The 17,871-nt window shown below is 47.5% G+C and overlaps 1 protein-coding gene across 3 annotated transcripts in view; it reads left to right on the top strand.

Moving 5' to 3' along the window:
* The window catches only part of AXIN1 (axin 1), an 83,218-nt gene that overhangs the window by 51,775 nt on the left and 13,572 nt on the right, over positions 1-17,871 (top strand). For all 3 annotated transcript variants that reach the window (XM_065030710.1, XM_065030711.1, XM_065030709.1), the window contains 3 exons: positions 1,665-1,805; positions 8,059-8,155; positions 14,621-14,758. In XM_065030710.1, the coding sequence (XP_064886782.1) occupies positions 1,665-1,805; positions 8,059-8,155; positions 14,621-14,758 (376 nt within the window). The remainder of the gene's footprint in view (positions 1-1,664; positions 1,806-8,058; positions 8,156-14,620; positions 14,759-17,871) is intronic.

The following is a 17,871-nucleotide window of genomic DNA, read 5'->3' as shown; positions in this document are numbered from 1 at the left end:
TTTTTGTTGGCTTGTGGCAAGCAAAATATTGGTTTTCTCTTTGTGAGAATAGGAGGGCAATTTGTTTCTAACTGACCTCATAGTGGACCTGAATTTGGGGTTTAAAATACTTCAGTAGTGCTCCCATTCTTGTACACAGACTACCATATTACACATAGATCATTCTGTAAACCTCCACTTCAAATGGGTTGTCTGCTAGTCCCAGTTCATGTGGTGGCTGTCCTGCATTTATAACCTGTACAAATATGCAGAAACTGCCAACTCTTGCCTTTGCTGATGGCTTTCTCGCCTCCAGTCCTTCCATCTGTGTGTTTCTCATGGGTTTCCTTGTCTTATCTAAATGTAAACTCTAAATGTAAACAGGGCAGGGACTGTTTTTTGTTGTCTGTAGGACTTTGGCCATTGCGGTACTGCCAGGAAGGCTTTTCACGGCAGAACTTGTATGATGTGTCCTCCTTGGAGGTGTTTGCTCAGGGTTCATTGCAAACCACATCAACTAGGTTCCGCTTGCTGAGTTGCTAAATAAAAGACCATGCTGATGAGCTCTGTGATGTGAATTAAAACAGGATTTTCAGAGCTGGTAACAGAGCTTGGAAAACCCAGGAATTTATCAACTCCAAGATTCTTACAGGTCACAGAATCACAGAATGCTGCTCTTCACGCAGATGGGTGGGCAGGGAGAGTGGGGGGTTAAATGATGCTGTGTTGGTGTGAATGTTTCAGCTTGTTCCTTCCTCTGGCAAGCTGCAAAATGACTTGCAGGGAGCACAGACGGCTGCGTGGCCGGGCTGACCTGCACGGCGGAGTGGGAGCCGTGTTGGCAGCGGTGGTGGTTCTGCGCCGTGGTGCTGGGTGTGCAGGAGCTCCTGCCTGTCTCACAGCCTGACCCACCGTTCGTGCAGGTCTCCTCCTCGGCAAGGAACTCGCTTCCCAACTTAGCTCAGGCGAGCAGCCCCTCCCCTACTATGTTTGAGAGAAGGAGGTTGGCCTGCTCACACGTGTACTTGAATAACCCGTCTGCAGGACAAGGCGTAGATCCATGGCCAGATTGTCCATGGGGAAAGCTGGTGCAGTTACGTGGTCCTTCCTGGTGGAATTTGCAAGTATTTGATGTACATGAGTGGAACATTTCCACTTTAGGTACATTTTCCAGCTTTAGGTACTGCATTGTAAGCAACAGCTGTTTCTTGCTTTACCTGCCTCCCTTGGCAGACATGTTGAAGTTAAGTAGAGGGGTGTAGAAGGAAGCATAGAGTGGGTGACCCGTGCTACACATCCCTCACAGCTGGAAAAATAGAAGCCTGTTTTGACTAAGAAAAATGCTGTCTTATTATCTAGGTATTGCTTTTAGATGTTCTGCCGTGTTCATAGAATGACAATGCTAAGCAGTTAGCTGATGGACACAATAAATCCTGATGTGAACTGGACTTGTTCCATATAGTCTTGTTCCCTCTCTTCTCCAGCTCTAGTAGTGTCATCTTCATTACTCCATGAATTTTCTTTTGCTTCCAGTTATGAGTCAAATTGTTCATGGTTCTGTCAGTGCAACTGAATGTGAACACAACTTGCTCTGTAGCCTGTCACCGATACCAGCCCTCAAGCCCAGGGGTGCAGAGTATGGTCAAGGTTGTGTCTCTCTAATTTGACTCTCATTTTTCTTGCAGGCATGGGCCGTGGAGAGAGCCTGTTAACCCTTACTATGTCAACACAGGCTACGCGTTGGCACCAGCGACCAGTGCCAACGACAGTGAGCAGCAGAGCATGTCCAGTGACGCCGATACGATGTCGCTGACGGACAGCAGTGTGTAAGTACTGGAACCACAGCATGTTTGTTGCCTTAGTAGTGGTGCTGCTGTTGTCTTAGTCTTGGGGAGGCATTGCTGCAGCTGGTGTTCGAGATACAATATCTTCTCAGTGTCAGACAGAGCTTTCTACTTACCTGGGTACTTCTCTTGAGGTTTTTTGCTGCCAAACTGTGCTCAGTCTCTGATTGCTCTTCAGTGGGATTGGTGACTGACCAGTTTTAGTTGTCTGGTGACCAGTTTAACACAACTTGTACTGATAAGCCCCCGCTAAATCTATTTTGCTTTTTTCTAGTTCCTACGTTCCCGACAGCATCCTCTATCTCACCCATGAGATACCTTCCTTAAAGATGGTCTGCAAAGGGAGAAAAAAGAGGTTATGAGATTTTGTTGTGACTGAATCTCTGTGATAAAGAAAAGGATTTGGGCAAAAATATTCAATGTTTGGTCTGGTTTTTAGTAGTGCAAATGCAAAGTGTCTTTCTGTAGAGCAGAGGAACCCTTTGATTCTTCAAGCAAAAGATGACAGGTTTACAGAATTAGGAGAGGCTTTTATTGACAGCAGTGCTATAAACACAAAGTCCTCCAAGAGGCTCATTTAGTGTCACTGTGAATGTCAGGAGCTGTCAGACCTTGTTGGAGATACTTTCCAGCCTGTGTCACAACTATTGTTAATGGGTGCTGCAGCAGTTCCCCACCTGCCCTCGGTTAATAAGGTGAGCTGGTGGGTGTGTGACATGCGTGGTGACTGTGTGAGCCGGTCACCAGCTCCTCATACCTTCCCCATGTCGTAGTGCAAAGTGGAGAAGGCAGACCTCGGCCAAAGGGGCATGGGAGGCAGAAGATGCCCCTGGGACAGAAAGCTGTAGAGGACCAACCGCTAATTAAAAGCTCTGTTTGATACAAATCCAGCTGCTTTGCCACATCCTACTGTGATTCTTCATATTCATCAGTTTATATGGAGGAGTACTCTGAAGCCAGCAGGGGTCGTGTAACTTCTTGTTATCAGGAGAGACAGATGTAAGAACTCTTCAAAATTAATTAGCTTTTAACATTTCCTTTTCCACTGGTCCAGCAGGTTTGTGGGGCTTCACAGATGGTTATACCTGCGATAAGTTGTGATCATTTATGCCAGAGTTCTTCATCTTCCTAATTTTTATTTCAGTAGCCATAATTTATTTCTTTCGCAGGCAGAATAATTTCTGTTTGACCATTCTATGCATTCTTTATTCTTTGCTCCATTTTTCCCTTAAGCATTTTATCCCTTCTATGCCCACCATAGGCTGCTTCTAGGACTTTAATTATCACTGAAACGTGTGCTGCCTTCTGCTAATAACTAGCCCAATCTCAGTGGTTCATTTAAAGTAAGTCTCAAAAATCATAAGGCTAAACCCGTGATCTTTCTTTCTGTGCATCTCAAACTGGGTGCATGCAGATTGATCCTCAAATTGGGATTCTGGACATACGGCCTTGACCTTTGACTTAGGAAGACTCTGTGTGCTTTCAACACATACTCTTCGTTACGTCCTTTGAAACTCCAGTACCAGGTTTTGTTCTGTTTTTACATGGCATTGCTCAGCCTGTCTGCCTCCTGAGTTTCAAAGGAATTTTTGCAGGATTGCTCAAGGCAGCAAAAATGAAGAACAACCAGACGCAAGTTAAAGAAGGGACTCCTGCTGCTTGACGAGACTTGCATGTCTCGGTGCTTTGAATTTAGGCCTTCTCTAAGGAAAATGGCAATAAAAGCCTCGTTTGCCGATGAGTGAGGATCTTCCCTGTGTGTGCTGTTTACATACAGCAGTCGGGCTCAATAATAAAGAAATCTGGCTTCTGCTCCAAGGCAGCATATGAACAGCGTGTGATCCCAAGGCAGGAACCTCTGTGACCCTCCATCAGAGGGGAATGTGTCTGGACAATCAGGATGCAAATGTCGGTTAATTGAGGAGTGCTAATAAGCCGGAGAAGCAGGCAGGCGCATGGGGAGCGTGGTGTGATGCAAGGTGTGCTCTTCCAGTGTTGGCCAACGCAAGCCTGTGGACAAGGCAGGCACCCTATGTATTGCAGTTGCACCAGCTTGCGTCCAGGCTTTGATATTGTATCGATCACGGCACAGCAGGGTCTGGATGTGGCTGCATGCACAGCCCAGCTATGCAAACCTGCTGGTAAGGACCTGGGCGATGCTCTGGCCCCCTGAGCTGGGGTGAGGGGAGGCAGGCACAGGCTTTTTGGACCGCCCAGTGTTTTTAAAAGTCATTTCTGTGGTACCAGCTACAAGCACGCTTGCCTAAAAGACAAACTTTAAACAGGATGCCTTTCTAAGCACTGGTAAATATTATTGTAATGGGTTGAACTTATATAACGAATATGTTATCAGTCCCTGTTGTTCAAGGAGTTTGCTTTTTGAGTGGCTTAAAAAACATTGCTCTTAAATGCCTGTGCTCCGCTGATTATTTTTCAGTCTTCCTGTGTCATACGAATTCCTCTGCCCTTGTAGGCAAAACAGCTCTGGTCCCCTCTGCTGAAACCTGTTTTTATAATCAGCACGGCAGCTGTGTTGTTTTAGCTGGTGTGTGCGGGGGCAAGGTCTGGGAGGACACGGTGGAAAGCCCTGGTGAGCGCTGGCCTGGCCAGCGTGCCGTGGGCCCAGGTGGGGCGAGCTGCTGGTGCTCAGAGGTGGGTCAGTGGTGGGTTGGGGCTTTGGGGCTCTGCCCAACACCCTGGGCTGTTCAGAGCCTGCCTCAGGCTGCTTTGGCATTTCTGGCACATCTTGAACTTCTCCTGCCCTCCCAGACAACCCCCCACATACAAAGAGCATCTTCCCCAAGGGGAGGAGACAGTCTCTGGTTGGGGGTTTGTCACAGCAGAGACCATGGAGGAAAATTCAGGTAAATCTAGGTAGGAAGGCAACATGCGGGAGCTGAAATGCATCAAATCGCCATGTGATATTCCAGTTCAGACACAGAAATGCTCTAGGTCCGTCAAGAGCTTAGGTGGGTGAACAAGAGGTAATGTCTCCTCTTTAGCCCAGTGTTGTGGTCCAACTAAACAACAGTACTCCTTCCTCTGGGTCTTATCATGTGTCCTGGTTTATCTTGGTTGGGAGATGAGCTTTTTCTTCAGGCTTGGCTGGAGGGATCCCTGTTCTTCCGCAGCTCCAGCTGAACCTGCCCGGCAGTAAGGATGGTCATTCCCCAGAGCAAAGAGGTTTAGGACAGTGCTTAAAAAACCTCGCAGATTAAATATTTTTCCTCAGATGCCTGACCTTAGGCCAAAATGCCTGGCCATTTTCCCGTCTTCTCTATGTGAGAAAGGTCTCTTGGTGACGGTGGTGCTTTGATAAGAGTAATTGGTAGAAAACATCAGCTTCACTGTGGATTTATTTCTCGTCTTTCCTACAGGCAGTGATCCAGAATGACCTTGAGTTCTGCTGTATTTCATAGAATCATTTAGGTTGGAAGAGACCCTCAAGATCATGGAGTCTAACCATAACCTAACTCTGCGACTAAACCATGTCCCTAATTTAAACAAGTTTAACAACTTTTAATTTAAAAAATCCTCAATGATGATTTTTAACTGCTTAGGCTTAATGGTTGGGTTTGGAGGCTGTTTACGGAGGAGCAAAGACAGCCCTTGTTTGAAGAGTCCAACTGCAGAGCCACAGCAAAGCCTCCCTGCTCGCTAGAGGCCCTTGCGGGTCTGTTTGGTTTGGTATGGAAGCCCCCACCTCTCCCCCATAGCAAACCAATTGCATTCTCATTAAGTAAATGATAGAAATCCTCTTGCTCCCCCCGCGTTGCATTTTAGCACAGAGCTTTCTGGTACTAGGGAAAATCACGTAATGAAACAAGGAAAAACAGTTTAGGAAAGTTTTATTTTAAAAGTAGATGTGCTGTAAAAAAGTTTTGATTTTTTTTTTTTTTTTAATATATATATATATATATATATATATATATTATTTCTCTATCTATTGAAAATATCTCAAAGCAAGCTACCTGACAAAAGGAAAACAAAAGTACGGTATTGGTTTTCCTTGCTTTCCCCCCATCTATTGAATAAGGTTTTGTTGGGATAAAATTAAAGTGCTTATCTTTGAATTTGCTTCCTCTGGTTGAGTTGGCACAGTACATTGAACGAAGGAATGTTCCAAGTTCAGAGGTGGCATTGGGGAATCTAGTTAAAATGACATCAAAGGCAGCACAGCAGGGCTGAACATGTGTTTGAAGCCGGATAGATTAGAGGCCATTATCAGCCTTTCGCTACTGTGCTGGGAACAAAAGTCGCTCTTTCCGCTGGGACTGCTGCTGGGGAGAATTAAAAAAAAAGAGAAGGAAAAATTGCACCTTCTAATATAATGCCGCTTTTCCCGCAAATGGCTCTGCGGCTTTAGCGTGCGAGTTGTGTTCTGGCACCCGGGTTTTGTGCGGTGGTTAAGCTGAAATGTTGTCTATTGATGCTGACCAGCAATGGCCGTGGTAATCCCCAAGGTTTATTTTTTCTGTAAAAATTGCCAGTTGTTTCATTGCCATCCAGTCTGGAAAAAGCCGCAGCATGTTGCGATAAAACTCTTTGACCCTCGTGACTCTTAAGTTATTTTTCAAATGGAGGTTCGTCATTAGGGAAAATGAAGCCACCTAATGAAAGCCATGGGAATGGCCCATCCGAGGTGTCCCTGCCGGGCACAGCCAGGTGATGCTCCAGCTCCCGCATTACCTGCAGCCACCAGCCAGAGCTGTAATTAGCCTGGCTAATTTTCTTTTCTCTCATTTGTCTTCCTACTAAAAAGCACTTGTCATTAATCATAGGTTTTATTTTATTTTAATGGTGTTTAATTTTGAATGCCTGGGTTACTGCATGAAATTGCGTTTGCCTGATGTAATTTGGTGGCGACTCTTGCCTGCGCCCGCGTTTCCAGGGAGGCACCGGGTACGGAGAGCTGGTGGTGACCTCCTTGCACAGGCTGGGGCTTGTAACTCAGGAGCTTTGCGGGGAAAACACTGCAGTAAATTGTGTTTCCCTTGCCAAATGGCATCTTGACTTGAAAACTCTGCTGGTTAAACTGTTTGGCTTATGTTCTTGAGAAGCAGCTGTGCTTGGCGGATGGGGAGAGGGATAGGTGCTAAGTACATTTGGCTTGTGCAAACATCTTGTTGCTGTGCGATGTGCTGGGGCGGGCTCATTCGCACCACTCAGAGTGGTGTGGGGTTGGAAGGAGACGTGTGTGCAGGGAAGTTATTTGGTACATGGTCAAACCAAAACCCCCCTTCATTTCTGTGCCATTGCACAGCTTCCCCAGGCAGTTACTTTTACTGATAAAGGGAAACGTGTAAAATAAAAAGGGAAGACTCCAAATTGCCAAGCTCCAGGCTGGCATTTGTTTTTGCATTCATTGATTTTTCTCCAAGAAACACAGTGTCACCAGGACACGGGCCCATGTCCTTATCTTGTAACCGAGCTCCAGCTCACTCACAGTCTCCTCATCCCAGGGTGTAAGCAGGGTGGTCGCAATAGTGAGAACAAAAATGTGGTCCCTTTCTTCACCCGAAGTTATGCTCAGCCAGTGATGGTTTGCAGTGCTTAGCCAAGTCTGCTGGCTCTGACCCTCTGATACCCATTTTTGGGACCCACGTGCACCCATATTTGCAGCAGGGCTGTGTGCAGGCTGGCAGAGCAAGTCTGCGCCGTACCCCAGCTCATGGCAGAACTTCTGACTGAGCTAGAGATTGTCTTAAGAGCAGCAGAGCCTACCTCTTCACTTTGATAAGCCATTTGAGAAGTTGTCGTGCTCTCTTAAAAATAGATGCCTTGTTCCATGACCGAGTTCCCCTCGGTGTAGATGTTCACTGAGCTCCCACTCCTCCTCCTCCCCCTCCTCACCTGCCCTGTGGTTTACTGTGTACATTACCAGTTCTCTTATAAAAAGCAACCCAATATAAAAGGTACCAGGATATGGTCCGAGTCCTTCTCCCTGCCCTCTGCCTTGGGCAGTGGTTGCAGGAGCCCTGGTTTGCTCTGCTCCCAGCGAATGCCGTCTCAGTCACCCCCAGCACCCAGTACCAGAGTGTTGCTGGTTCAGGGACCTGGGCAAGCATCGTTCCCCGCAGGGATTTGTCCTGCTCTGCTGTGTTCGCCCTGGGTGTGCAAAGCCTTTCTCAAATGTAAAGAGGTTCCCTACCTGCCATTCCATGGTGACAAGGCTTAAATGAATGTAATGTATCAGAGGACTAAAGCAGCGCATGTTGTTGTTTTATTCTGGCAGAGATGGGATCCCACCGTACAGACTCCGAAAGCAGCATCGCCGAGAGATGCAAGAAAGTGCCAAAGCAAACGGACGCGTGCCACTACCTCACATTCCGGTAAGTAGCACTGTCTCCTTCCCCAGAGGTAAACATGCAAAATACATGAGATCTCTAGCCTATAGTTGCTCTGCTTGCTCAAGTTTTAACCCCCCTCTTAGTGCTGTATTCATTTGGGGATGTTTTAAGATGGAAATAGACCATGCTAAGAAAGATCTTGGTAGCCTTCTGCCAAACCCATCATCCAGGGCTGCCCAAAACGCATAGTTTTTCTTAACTGTTCGGTCAGTAACCAGTTGTTTCTCCTGGATGAGAATGGAAGCGCTGGCTGGAATCTACCTGCAAGAAGGGTATGTGCCCTCAGGTGAGCTGGAGGTGTTTGTGGAAGGTGTAGGAGGCCGTTGGACGTGAAGGCTGATGTAGCTCTCAGCCAAGGTTGGCTGGGGAGAAATGCAACTGTCCCGAGCGGTATTTCTGCACTGGGCAGCCAAAGGGAGCTGTAACCTGTTCTCAAGGACTCAGCAGAGTCTGCCTGGGGGTATAAGGCAGGAGAGCAAAGAAGGTGCAGGCATAAGTGTTTCATTTGTCTGAGATTGTCTCCCCGGTTGCTCCAGGTAAGCAAACAGCTTTGGAGGATGATCATACCTACTAGGGCTCTGCAGCACCAGCTGCAGCGCTGCTTATTATTATTTTCTTTCTGTGACAAGTTACAGGTGACATTTAATATCTAGCAGGGAATAAAGGTACTTCTTTCCCCTTTGGACAGCTGGACTCCAGCACAAATCAAATAAGGAGAAAAAGAACCTCCATCTGCTTTCTCCAGAAGTGCCTTCAAACTTGACACAGCTGTTCTCATCCTGCCTGCTCAAAGCAGCACAATGCCAGCAGAAATACACCCTTGTTTTAATCTGATTTAAAAAAAAAAAAATCACTCTTTGTTTTGCCTTTTAAATTAGATTATTTTCCTTAGATTTAAGAGGGTCTCCTATGCTTTGATCACTGGGTTGACAATAAAAGCCCTGGCCGCGGACGCTCACTAGCCATCCTTGCTCAGTCACCTCTCTTTTCACACAGTTGCTTTCACAGTGTGGTCGCTGTTGAAAAGGCTGGCTGGGTGCCTTTTTATTTCGCTTGATGCCATTTTTACTGTAAGCATGGCTTTGTTAGAGTTGAAGTTTGAAAGCTTGGCCTTTATTTTTTGTTGTTGTTGTTGCTGTTCCCCAACAGTGGGAACTACCGAGTGAATATTCTCCAGCTTCAAAGCTTGTCAGTGGCTTTACCTTTTGGATAAAAATAATAGTGGCTTTCTGTTGATTGTGTGCACTGGCAATGCCTCGACGAACTGCAGGTTATAAACTCAGAGTATGGAGCATTAAATATGTATAGTGAGCTCTGCTTTAATGAACTTCCATCTGCCAAACATTTCTTTTGTTGAACTGAATAAGTGTCATTCCAGCAGCAGTTCCTTGCAGGCTAATTAGTTTTACTTAGCATTAAATTTTATCGACCTTTTCGGAAACCAGTTAAAAAAGAGGGGGGAAAAAAACAAGGTTTAAATTGGCCACCTGCTGCTTATAAATTTTTATATTATCCTACTTATCTACATGGTCTTTTAGAATTACATATTCCTCCTAAATTACACACAGGAGCTTCACAAGGATTTTTCTGTGAAACATCCGCTGTTCCCATTAGGTTCTGCGCTGTAATTTTAAGTCCCAGGGAAAAAGGCATCTCGACGCATATTTATATGGGAGTGGAGGACTGAGAAGTCGAGTTAGTTCTAGTCTTTCTCCAGGGAATAAAAGTTTGGTTCAGACATTCTGGCACCTCCTGCCAGCCAATTACTGACACAGAATTGGCATCGACTTCAGAGAGGCTCTGCTCTGCCCTCGCTTATCAATCAGCCAAGAAAGGAGAAGGTAATTAGACAATATGTTTTGACAACACCGGCGTGAAATGTTATAAAGCTAGTCTTTTAAAATCACCTCTAACTGCACGCTTATTGAATTAAACTTCCCCAATTAGCAAGGAGCCATGCAAATGTTGCTTTCCGAAGCCGGGGGTTTGGCTACCTCGCAGCCCGTGGCTAAAGCCATCTCCTTCAGTCGCCCAGCCCTGGTGGTTAGTGTGATTTTAAACATGCAGCAATGACTAAATTGCAGCTTTGGTGAAGGTCTTTATGGACTCGTATCTCACCAGAGTAGCCAGAGTCCACACTGATAGCGCTTGCAGAATGCATGGCATGTTTTCCTCCTACTTCCGAAAAGTCGTTTCAGAAGGACTTTGGAGACCTTACCGTTCTCTTACAAATGAGTTATGCGGCTATTACGCAAAATTCTGAAAGAGCTTATATTGGTTTTAATAGCAGCACTTGTAGTTAGGTCCAGAAGCTATGAACTGTAGTGATTATACATTCAGAGGAGACTGCCCGCTGGTTTCAACAGCCGTGCTGCTGCTGGATACCGAAGGCGTGTGCGGGTTGTGTAGGATGCTCTGCAGCCCATCCTGCTGCGTGGACGGCTGCGTGTTCCACGCTCACAAACTCAGTTTGGAAAAGCGGCGTTTGTGAGATGGCGCTCTGCCCAGGAATGCTGTGGTGGGTGAAGGTCTCTAGCAAGCAACGAGACCTTCATTTTGTGCCTCCGGCAGGATCCCGTTACACAGCATGTGAATGTTGCTTTTCATGCGGTTTTCTTCTTGGATTCAAGCAGAGCCTTGGAACACCAAAGAGAAAAGGAGCAAGCAGGGTCCCAAAGGAAGAGTGAAAGCCCAGAGAACGCAGGGCTGTACCTGTGCTATTGCATTCATCTGTTCCCAGGAGAGGATGGGAGATGCTCCTTTTTCCCAGCAAATTTAGAAAAATCCAACCTCAAGCATTACAACTTGGGATTCCTTTTTTTGTTTGCCTGTTTAACTGCATTAAGAAGCCATTTTGGGATGTTCTTGCTGTAGCTTGGTCAGTGGGTGGGAGCTCTCCTGTCCTGCCCCACAATCAAGGAAGCTGCAGGTCTTTACGCTATTCCCACGTGAGAAGAAAACGAGTAGAAGCAGCAGCAGAGTGGGTCAGGCTGATTGCTGAACTGCCCCAGCAGAATGTCCTCTGTGCAGAGGTGGCTTCCATAGTGTTCTTGAGTGGAACGGAAGGTTTTGAGTGAGCGCCCTGCAGTGCTGCACAAGTAAGGAGTGTACAGGAGGAGCCCTGGCCTCACGCCGCCTGGAGAACTACAGCGAAATGAGCTTTCTGCTCCTGCGAGCTGGGAACCTGCTCAGAATCCCCATCAGACATTTCATGCTTTTTTCCTCTAATGCCCTGCAGCAGCGGGACTCCTCGCTAATACCTGAATGCTGCGGGAGTCAATACTGAAATCCAGCTATCCATGAGCTCTGCCACGCGTGTTTCTAGTATGGAAGCACCATTTATCCTTTTATAATGTATGTCACAGTGGAATGCATTATTAACCTGGGAAAAGTGAGGTTCAGAAGTTCTTTCTCTTGGGTCCTCTAGCCTGCCACCTTCAGTTCATCTCCAAGGATGACTTGTGGTCTAACATCAGCCACTCAAGCGTCATGGAGGCATCAAACCTCCTGTAGGTGAGGGAGATTTACCAACATGGAATTCTTTGGCCCAGTCGGATCTGTTCAGCCCAACGCCGGGATCCCTGGGGCTGGTTAGAGACCTCTACCCAATGATGACATTGGAAAACTTGCTGTTTCATCTCAGAGCAATTGGGATTTATTCTTCCCAAGAGGAACCCCCAAGCCACAGTGAGATTCTTCCCTTTCTGCCTTTTCACATATAGGTCATAGTAAAGCTGCACATTTAGGGTGACAGTGTGTTCTGATGTGCGGCTTCATCCTCAAACCTCAGTTTCTCAGGGAAGGTGAAATCCATCCAAATCCAAGTCCAGCATATGCCTGATGTAGCAAAATCCAGGCAACTCCCAACTCCCTGGATACAGCAGTGTCTTCAGCTCCTCGTTAGAGACAGAGCTGTGGTCCTTGAGCATTGCTGGGCTTGGAGGGAACCACCTTGCTGTGCCAGGACTCGAACACACAGGTTAGCAAACTTCAGCCTTTGCATCCACTGCTGTCACGGGCTTGGGAGAGCCTTTGGTTTGGGATGCTGCATTGCATCAAAGGTCATGAAAATAAAGGGAAATTCTTTCCAGTTCTGCTTTTCTATGTAAACTGCAACGGGGAGACCTGTGACTGTAACTGCTGAGCGCCAAGCTGCCTCTCATTAGGCTCATTAAGTTTCTAATGGAGCAGGGCTTGGTGCTGCTGTCGTGTAAACAACTGCAGAGAGAGTTGGCACATCTGAAGTGGCAGGAGGGAGCGAGCACATCACCTGACGGGTTGCGACTTGTCAGGTGAGACAGGGATTTCCCTCCTTGGGAATGGCTGGTTCTGGTCATGGGTTTGGGGTTTCTGATGAAAGCAGACGCCCTAGCCAGAAGTGCTCCCCCAGGCTATGCAAGGGGAATGGGGAATCATTGCTTGGATCCTGGAAGCTCCTCAGGGAGTAAGAGAGGAGGGACCAGCTCTGCCACATCTTCCCGCATGATGGAGCACATCTAGGGATCATTTCTGGGCAACACAAGGTCCGTGTGCTGGGACAACACACGTGACTTCATCCATTATGCCAATATCTCAAGACTAAATGTCATTTTTCTTGATAATTTCTTTTTTTTTTTAATACAGGCCGTTGATTTGCAGGGCTGGAGGTCCTGGTGGCAACAAAGGCTTTGTCATCCCAGGCTGCTTCCTCTCCATCAGCTGCACCCCTGGGTGAAGGGGATGGTTGTTCGGGGCTGTTCGCAGCTCGGGTGGGTCAGTCCTGCCTGGGACAGCGTTGGGTCCCTCTGCTGTCATGGAAAGCAGGTGCTAGAGCAGACGGTCCTCTTGCCCACAAAGTCTCATGGTGTCCCCAGGGATGCTGCAGCCCAGCACCGTGCGGTGTGGAAGACGGGGCGGTGGCAACAAGCACTGGGATGGGGTCTTGCTCTTGGTGAACAAAGCAAGCGGTGCTTTAGCTGAGACCTCAGCAACCAAACCTGGGTGTCATAAAAGATACCTTCAGCTTCTGGGTGCCATCAGGAGGATACTTACTGTCTCCGTTTTTCTTCCTCTGCCCTCCACTCAGCAGCTGGCAGAGTGGAAAACTAAAATGATTTGCATACTTCTGTCAGGTTTTGAGGCAAAGCATTATTTTAGTCTTCTGCACTGATCTTTTGGCTGATCTGGGTTAAATTCAGGTGGTCTCTTATCCTCCTTTAAAGATTTCGAGCTCGATGGCTGCCTCTGGTGCTGTATTTGTTCTTTTACGATGAATTATCTCATGTCTTCACATTTAATTTTATCTCTGGTCTGACAGAGTGTATATTTCTCTTATGTTAGTATTGAAATATCTCAATGCAGGTTTTTATACTGTTGAATTTTCCATATATTTTTTCCTCCAAATTAAATTTTTATCTCTGCCTTGTCATTTTGGTTTTTCTAGTATTTTAATAAAATAATGCAGAGGGGATAAAAATGAGGAGAAAAATACAGCAGCTGATAACTTCATACTTCACTACACACTCCTCTTATCCCAGAGCTCAGGAATTTAGGGACAAAGTAACTCAGCACAAGGAAGGAAGGAATGCCCTTGAACTTTCATAGATATTCATTTGTTCACCCAAAGCAAGCAGAAAAATGGTATCTCTGCGCTTGTAAGATTGCTGATAAAGCAAGCAGGGGATGGTTGCACAGCTCTGAAGGGCTGAGACACCATCCTGCAGGATCCTCTAGGAAGAGATGATGGTTTGTGGGAATCGTGGCCTTTTGTGGCTGGGCTGGGTTGTAGCAGAAGGTTGAGGGAAGTAAAATGTCTTGGAGGTTGCCCAGAGAGGTGGTGGATGAACCATCCCTGGAGACGTCCCAGGCCAGGCTGGACGGGGCTCTGAGCAACCTGAGCTGGTGAAGATGTCCCTGCTCATGGCAGGGGTGGCACTGGGGGAGCTTTGAATTTCCCTTCCAGCCCAAACTGTTCTATGAGTTGACAGGATTTCCACTCTTCTTTGTGGCTATGGGCAAGATTTGCAGATTTCCTGGCTCACAATGATCTATTTGGGGTAAGCTGAAGAAATATACATAAGAGGTCTTCCTTTCTATCCAAGTGAAAATATCACTACTATAAGCATGATTTTTTGAGAGGTTTGTCTCTCGGTCCCTTTCCCACCCTTTGAGACCCGGCTATTCCTGCAGACCATGTGTACATGGGAAGAAAAGCTAGGACATCCATCCCAAAGAGGAGTTTGATGCCGAAAGAGCTTGTTGCATTGTGGCTCCAGAAAGCCTTTCCCTTAGTATGCAGAGCAAATGCTGGCTGGGGAGCTTGTGGTGGTTGCTCAGCGTCCAGCTGGCCTGTCCTCCCTCAACTCCACACCAGAACGAGTGGCATTTTCAGTTAGCAAAGCCTCCAAAAGAAACGTGTGATTTTTTTGGTGCATCTTTTGCTAACCCCTGGTGTGTTTTTTCCTGCAGCGTACGTACCGAATGCCAAAGGATATCCACGTTGAACCAGAGAAGTTTGCTGCAGAACTGATCAATCGTTTGGAGGAAGTACAAAAGGAACGTGAAGCAGAGGAGAAACTAGAGGAGCGCCTTAAACGCGTTCGAGCGGTTAGTAGCCTCCTTGCCTCCTCTACCAGCCTGGGGGGCTGTGTGTGTACCCTGCACCACAGGGAGCTTTCAGCTGCTGTGGAAGCAACCAGGGTGACCACTTCCCTGCTCCAACAGCCATGGTCTTCGCTTGCATGGGGGATTCTGTAGGCTCCCATTGCCCCAGGAGCTTCCATGGTGCTGTTCCCCCTTCCATGCAGGGCTCTGTGAGCTCCAGCACTCCCTCACTGCCATAAGGTACCAGCTATGGCACAGCAGTGCCCTCTTTTGCCACCAGTTAGGGGCTGTGGATGCCCTCCATCATCTTCTCCAGCACCCTAGCTCTCCTGACTTTGTGAGCAATTCCTTCTGTGCGAGCATGGGGACTATGTGACAGGGGTTTGCCTTCCCCTATGGGGTTTGTGTGATCCCTGTTTCTCCCAGAAATGGTACCCAGATGGTAGGTGATGTTTTGCTTGGAGGTGTTTGTGTCTGCCATCAGGCTGTTCCTAGCACAGCCAAAAGGGCTCTGCCCGTCAGTGCCTAGCACATCCCTAGAAGATTTAGAACTGCTCAGGTGTAGCATCCAAAACCGCTCTCCTGGGCAGAGAAACACAGTGACTCCACGTGGGTGACTGGGGAAACAGGGCTCCTGGCACTGCCGGGGCCTGGCAGAGCTCAGGGACTTGGTAGATGAACCATGGGAAGCGTGCAAGGCCTTTAGCTCCGCAACAGGCTCCAAACGGAAGAGAATTCACTATTGGTCATCTAGTATTGCCTGTGTGGAGCATCCTATTCCACAGTATTGACACAGTATCTTCTGTGATACTGCACCTCCCAGCTACCTGTGCATCTTGTGCTGGGGTATGGGAGAGCTTTTAGAGGACATCACAATGTTACTGAGCATCACCCATATCAGTGTAACTGCAGCCCTGTGTGAAGAAATCACGGGTGTCTGCAGTTAATAGCTCCCACGGCCCTGAGGCAAGGGCTCTGTGCACAGGAACTCCCAGCTCTTCCCGAAAACAGAGGCGTGGGTGCCCATCTCAGCTCTGTGCTGTGGGAGAAGCTGAGCCGTTGGGGCTCCAGGGCAGAGCCTTCAGCCCCATTAGAGTATTTTAAAATATTCATCAATATGTTTAAATGTTTATCTTTTAAACACAAAAAAGAGCTGTAGGTTGTAGTATTTGCTTTTAATTATATGCATATTTCAAATATGGAGAAGTGCAGAAGGCAGAGGGATCTCTAAGCTTCCCTCCAGCTCCAGGTGTTGTCCAGGTAGCTGCCTTCACATCTGCATCCAGCATCCAGCCAGAAAAGGCCATGAGGTGCTATTTTGTGATTAGATTCCTATTCTTCTGGAACTGGTCCATTTTTCTCTCTGGTACCTATTGCTCTCTAGACATAGCTGATTTAACCAGCAGCATTGTCTGCTAACACAGTCCTAGAGCACTCTTCATCCTCCTCCTCCTCCCATGGCAGCCTCCACCTGTACTAGACTACATTATCCCAGCCCTCTGCCTCCTTGAAGAATCTGCCAGTAGCAATACCGTAAAATCAGCAAATACCTGTGTGCCAGAGAATAAATTGAAGTCTCTTTAAACACATTTTTGTGTGACTTAATCTATTTTTAAGCCCAGGACTCCCACTAATGCTATATATTAAACCTCTTTGCTGTCTCCAGAATGTATTTCATTGACTGGCTGGCATCTGGCATTAGCCATTCAGGAAAAACTCAGAATAAGCAATTGTAGCTTTTTTAGGTCAGCGCTTAAGGTGCAGGAGCTGCTGGTATCAGCAAGAGGAGAGCTTGCATCCTGATAGATCACAGGGATTTTGTCTATGACCTGAGCACCAGGACTACAGGGTAACCTCTTACCAGGTCTGCATGGCTCACTGAACAGCAGCACAGGGAAAGCCACGAGCGTTATTCACACTGGGTAGTTATCAGCTTAGCAGAGAAGCTGGGAATATTTTGCAAAAGCTAGAAAAAACAAGGTTTTTTCTCCCCCATGCTGAGCAGTCTGCAGCTTCCCTTTCAAAGCCACATCATGCAGTGACGTCGAGAAGAGGCATCTGATTTAGAGCCAAACGGCTTTTACTGGAAAAACTGTAAGATTTTTTGAAAAAATAACTCTGAATTCATTAATTTTTCTGATTAAACACAGGAAAGGATTAGAGGATACGCATGTTCCTGTATTACTTTATGAGCCACTACAGCCTCATGTATGGAGGCTGCAGGATTGTATTGTACAAATCAGTATTGTATCATACAGGTCGCTCTGTCTTTGTCTGAACTGAGCAAATTGAAAATGAGCCAGGAGAAGCAAAGCCAGTGCTGAGATTCTCACTGTTTGAATATAAAACATTGCCTAAATAAAGAGGGGATTCATTTGCACGATGATTGAAAATGTGCTCGTGGTTAGGTGAGCTGTTCCGCCCTACTGACCAGTAGCAGCCTAATGGGTGGGACTGGGAGAAGGCAGAGGAGGAGGTTTGCAGCAAGATATCACTTGCCCATAGCTCATCAGTGCAGATTTCAGCCTCCAAATTCAAAGGGAAGGGCACCCCCGAGCTTGCTGCAGAGCAAAAATAGCTCAGCAGACAGTCAGCAAAGTTGAAACCTGCATCTCTCTTGCTGCTGCTCCCGGATGGAAGAGCTTTCTGACAGTATTATGTCAACCAAGCACCATCTAGTGGTTATGGCACCCGGGGCTGCCTGGCTCACCGCAGCGAGATGCCGAAACGCGGCTCTGGAGCTCCCACCAGCCCTGTGTCGGGGAGAGCTGAGTCCCTGGAGGAGGCGGCTCCCCCGCCCCGTGCGTTCCTTTTTGCATGTGCCTCCTTGGTCCTCATGTTGTCTTGTCTCCCCTTTCCGCAGCGCGGGCAGGGCGAGGGTGCTCGGGGGCAGGCTGGGCAGCGGGCTGGCGCAGGCAGGGTCGGTGAGAGCGGCGGCTGCGGCTGCGTTGCTGGGCTGGGGCTGCGGTCAGGTAACCGGGCAAGGAGCACCGGGCAGCTCTGCCGTGTCCAAACTACCGCCTTACAGTCCCAGCTTGGGCTGCCCCGACCTCATGCCCTTTGTTGTTTTTCCCACTGCAGACTAAGAACAGTGAACAGATTTAGCAGAATTGGTA

Source organism: Columba livia, chromosome 15 (assembly GCF_036013475.1).
Source record: "Columba livia isolate bColLiv1 breed racing homer chromosome 15, bColLiv1.pat.W.v2, whole genome shotgun sequence".
Taxonomy (NCBI): Eukaryota; Metazoa; Chordata; class Aves; order Columbiformes; family Columbidae; genus Columba; species Columba livia.
This window is presented reverse-complemented; position numbering and strand designations above follow the sequence as displayed.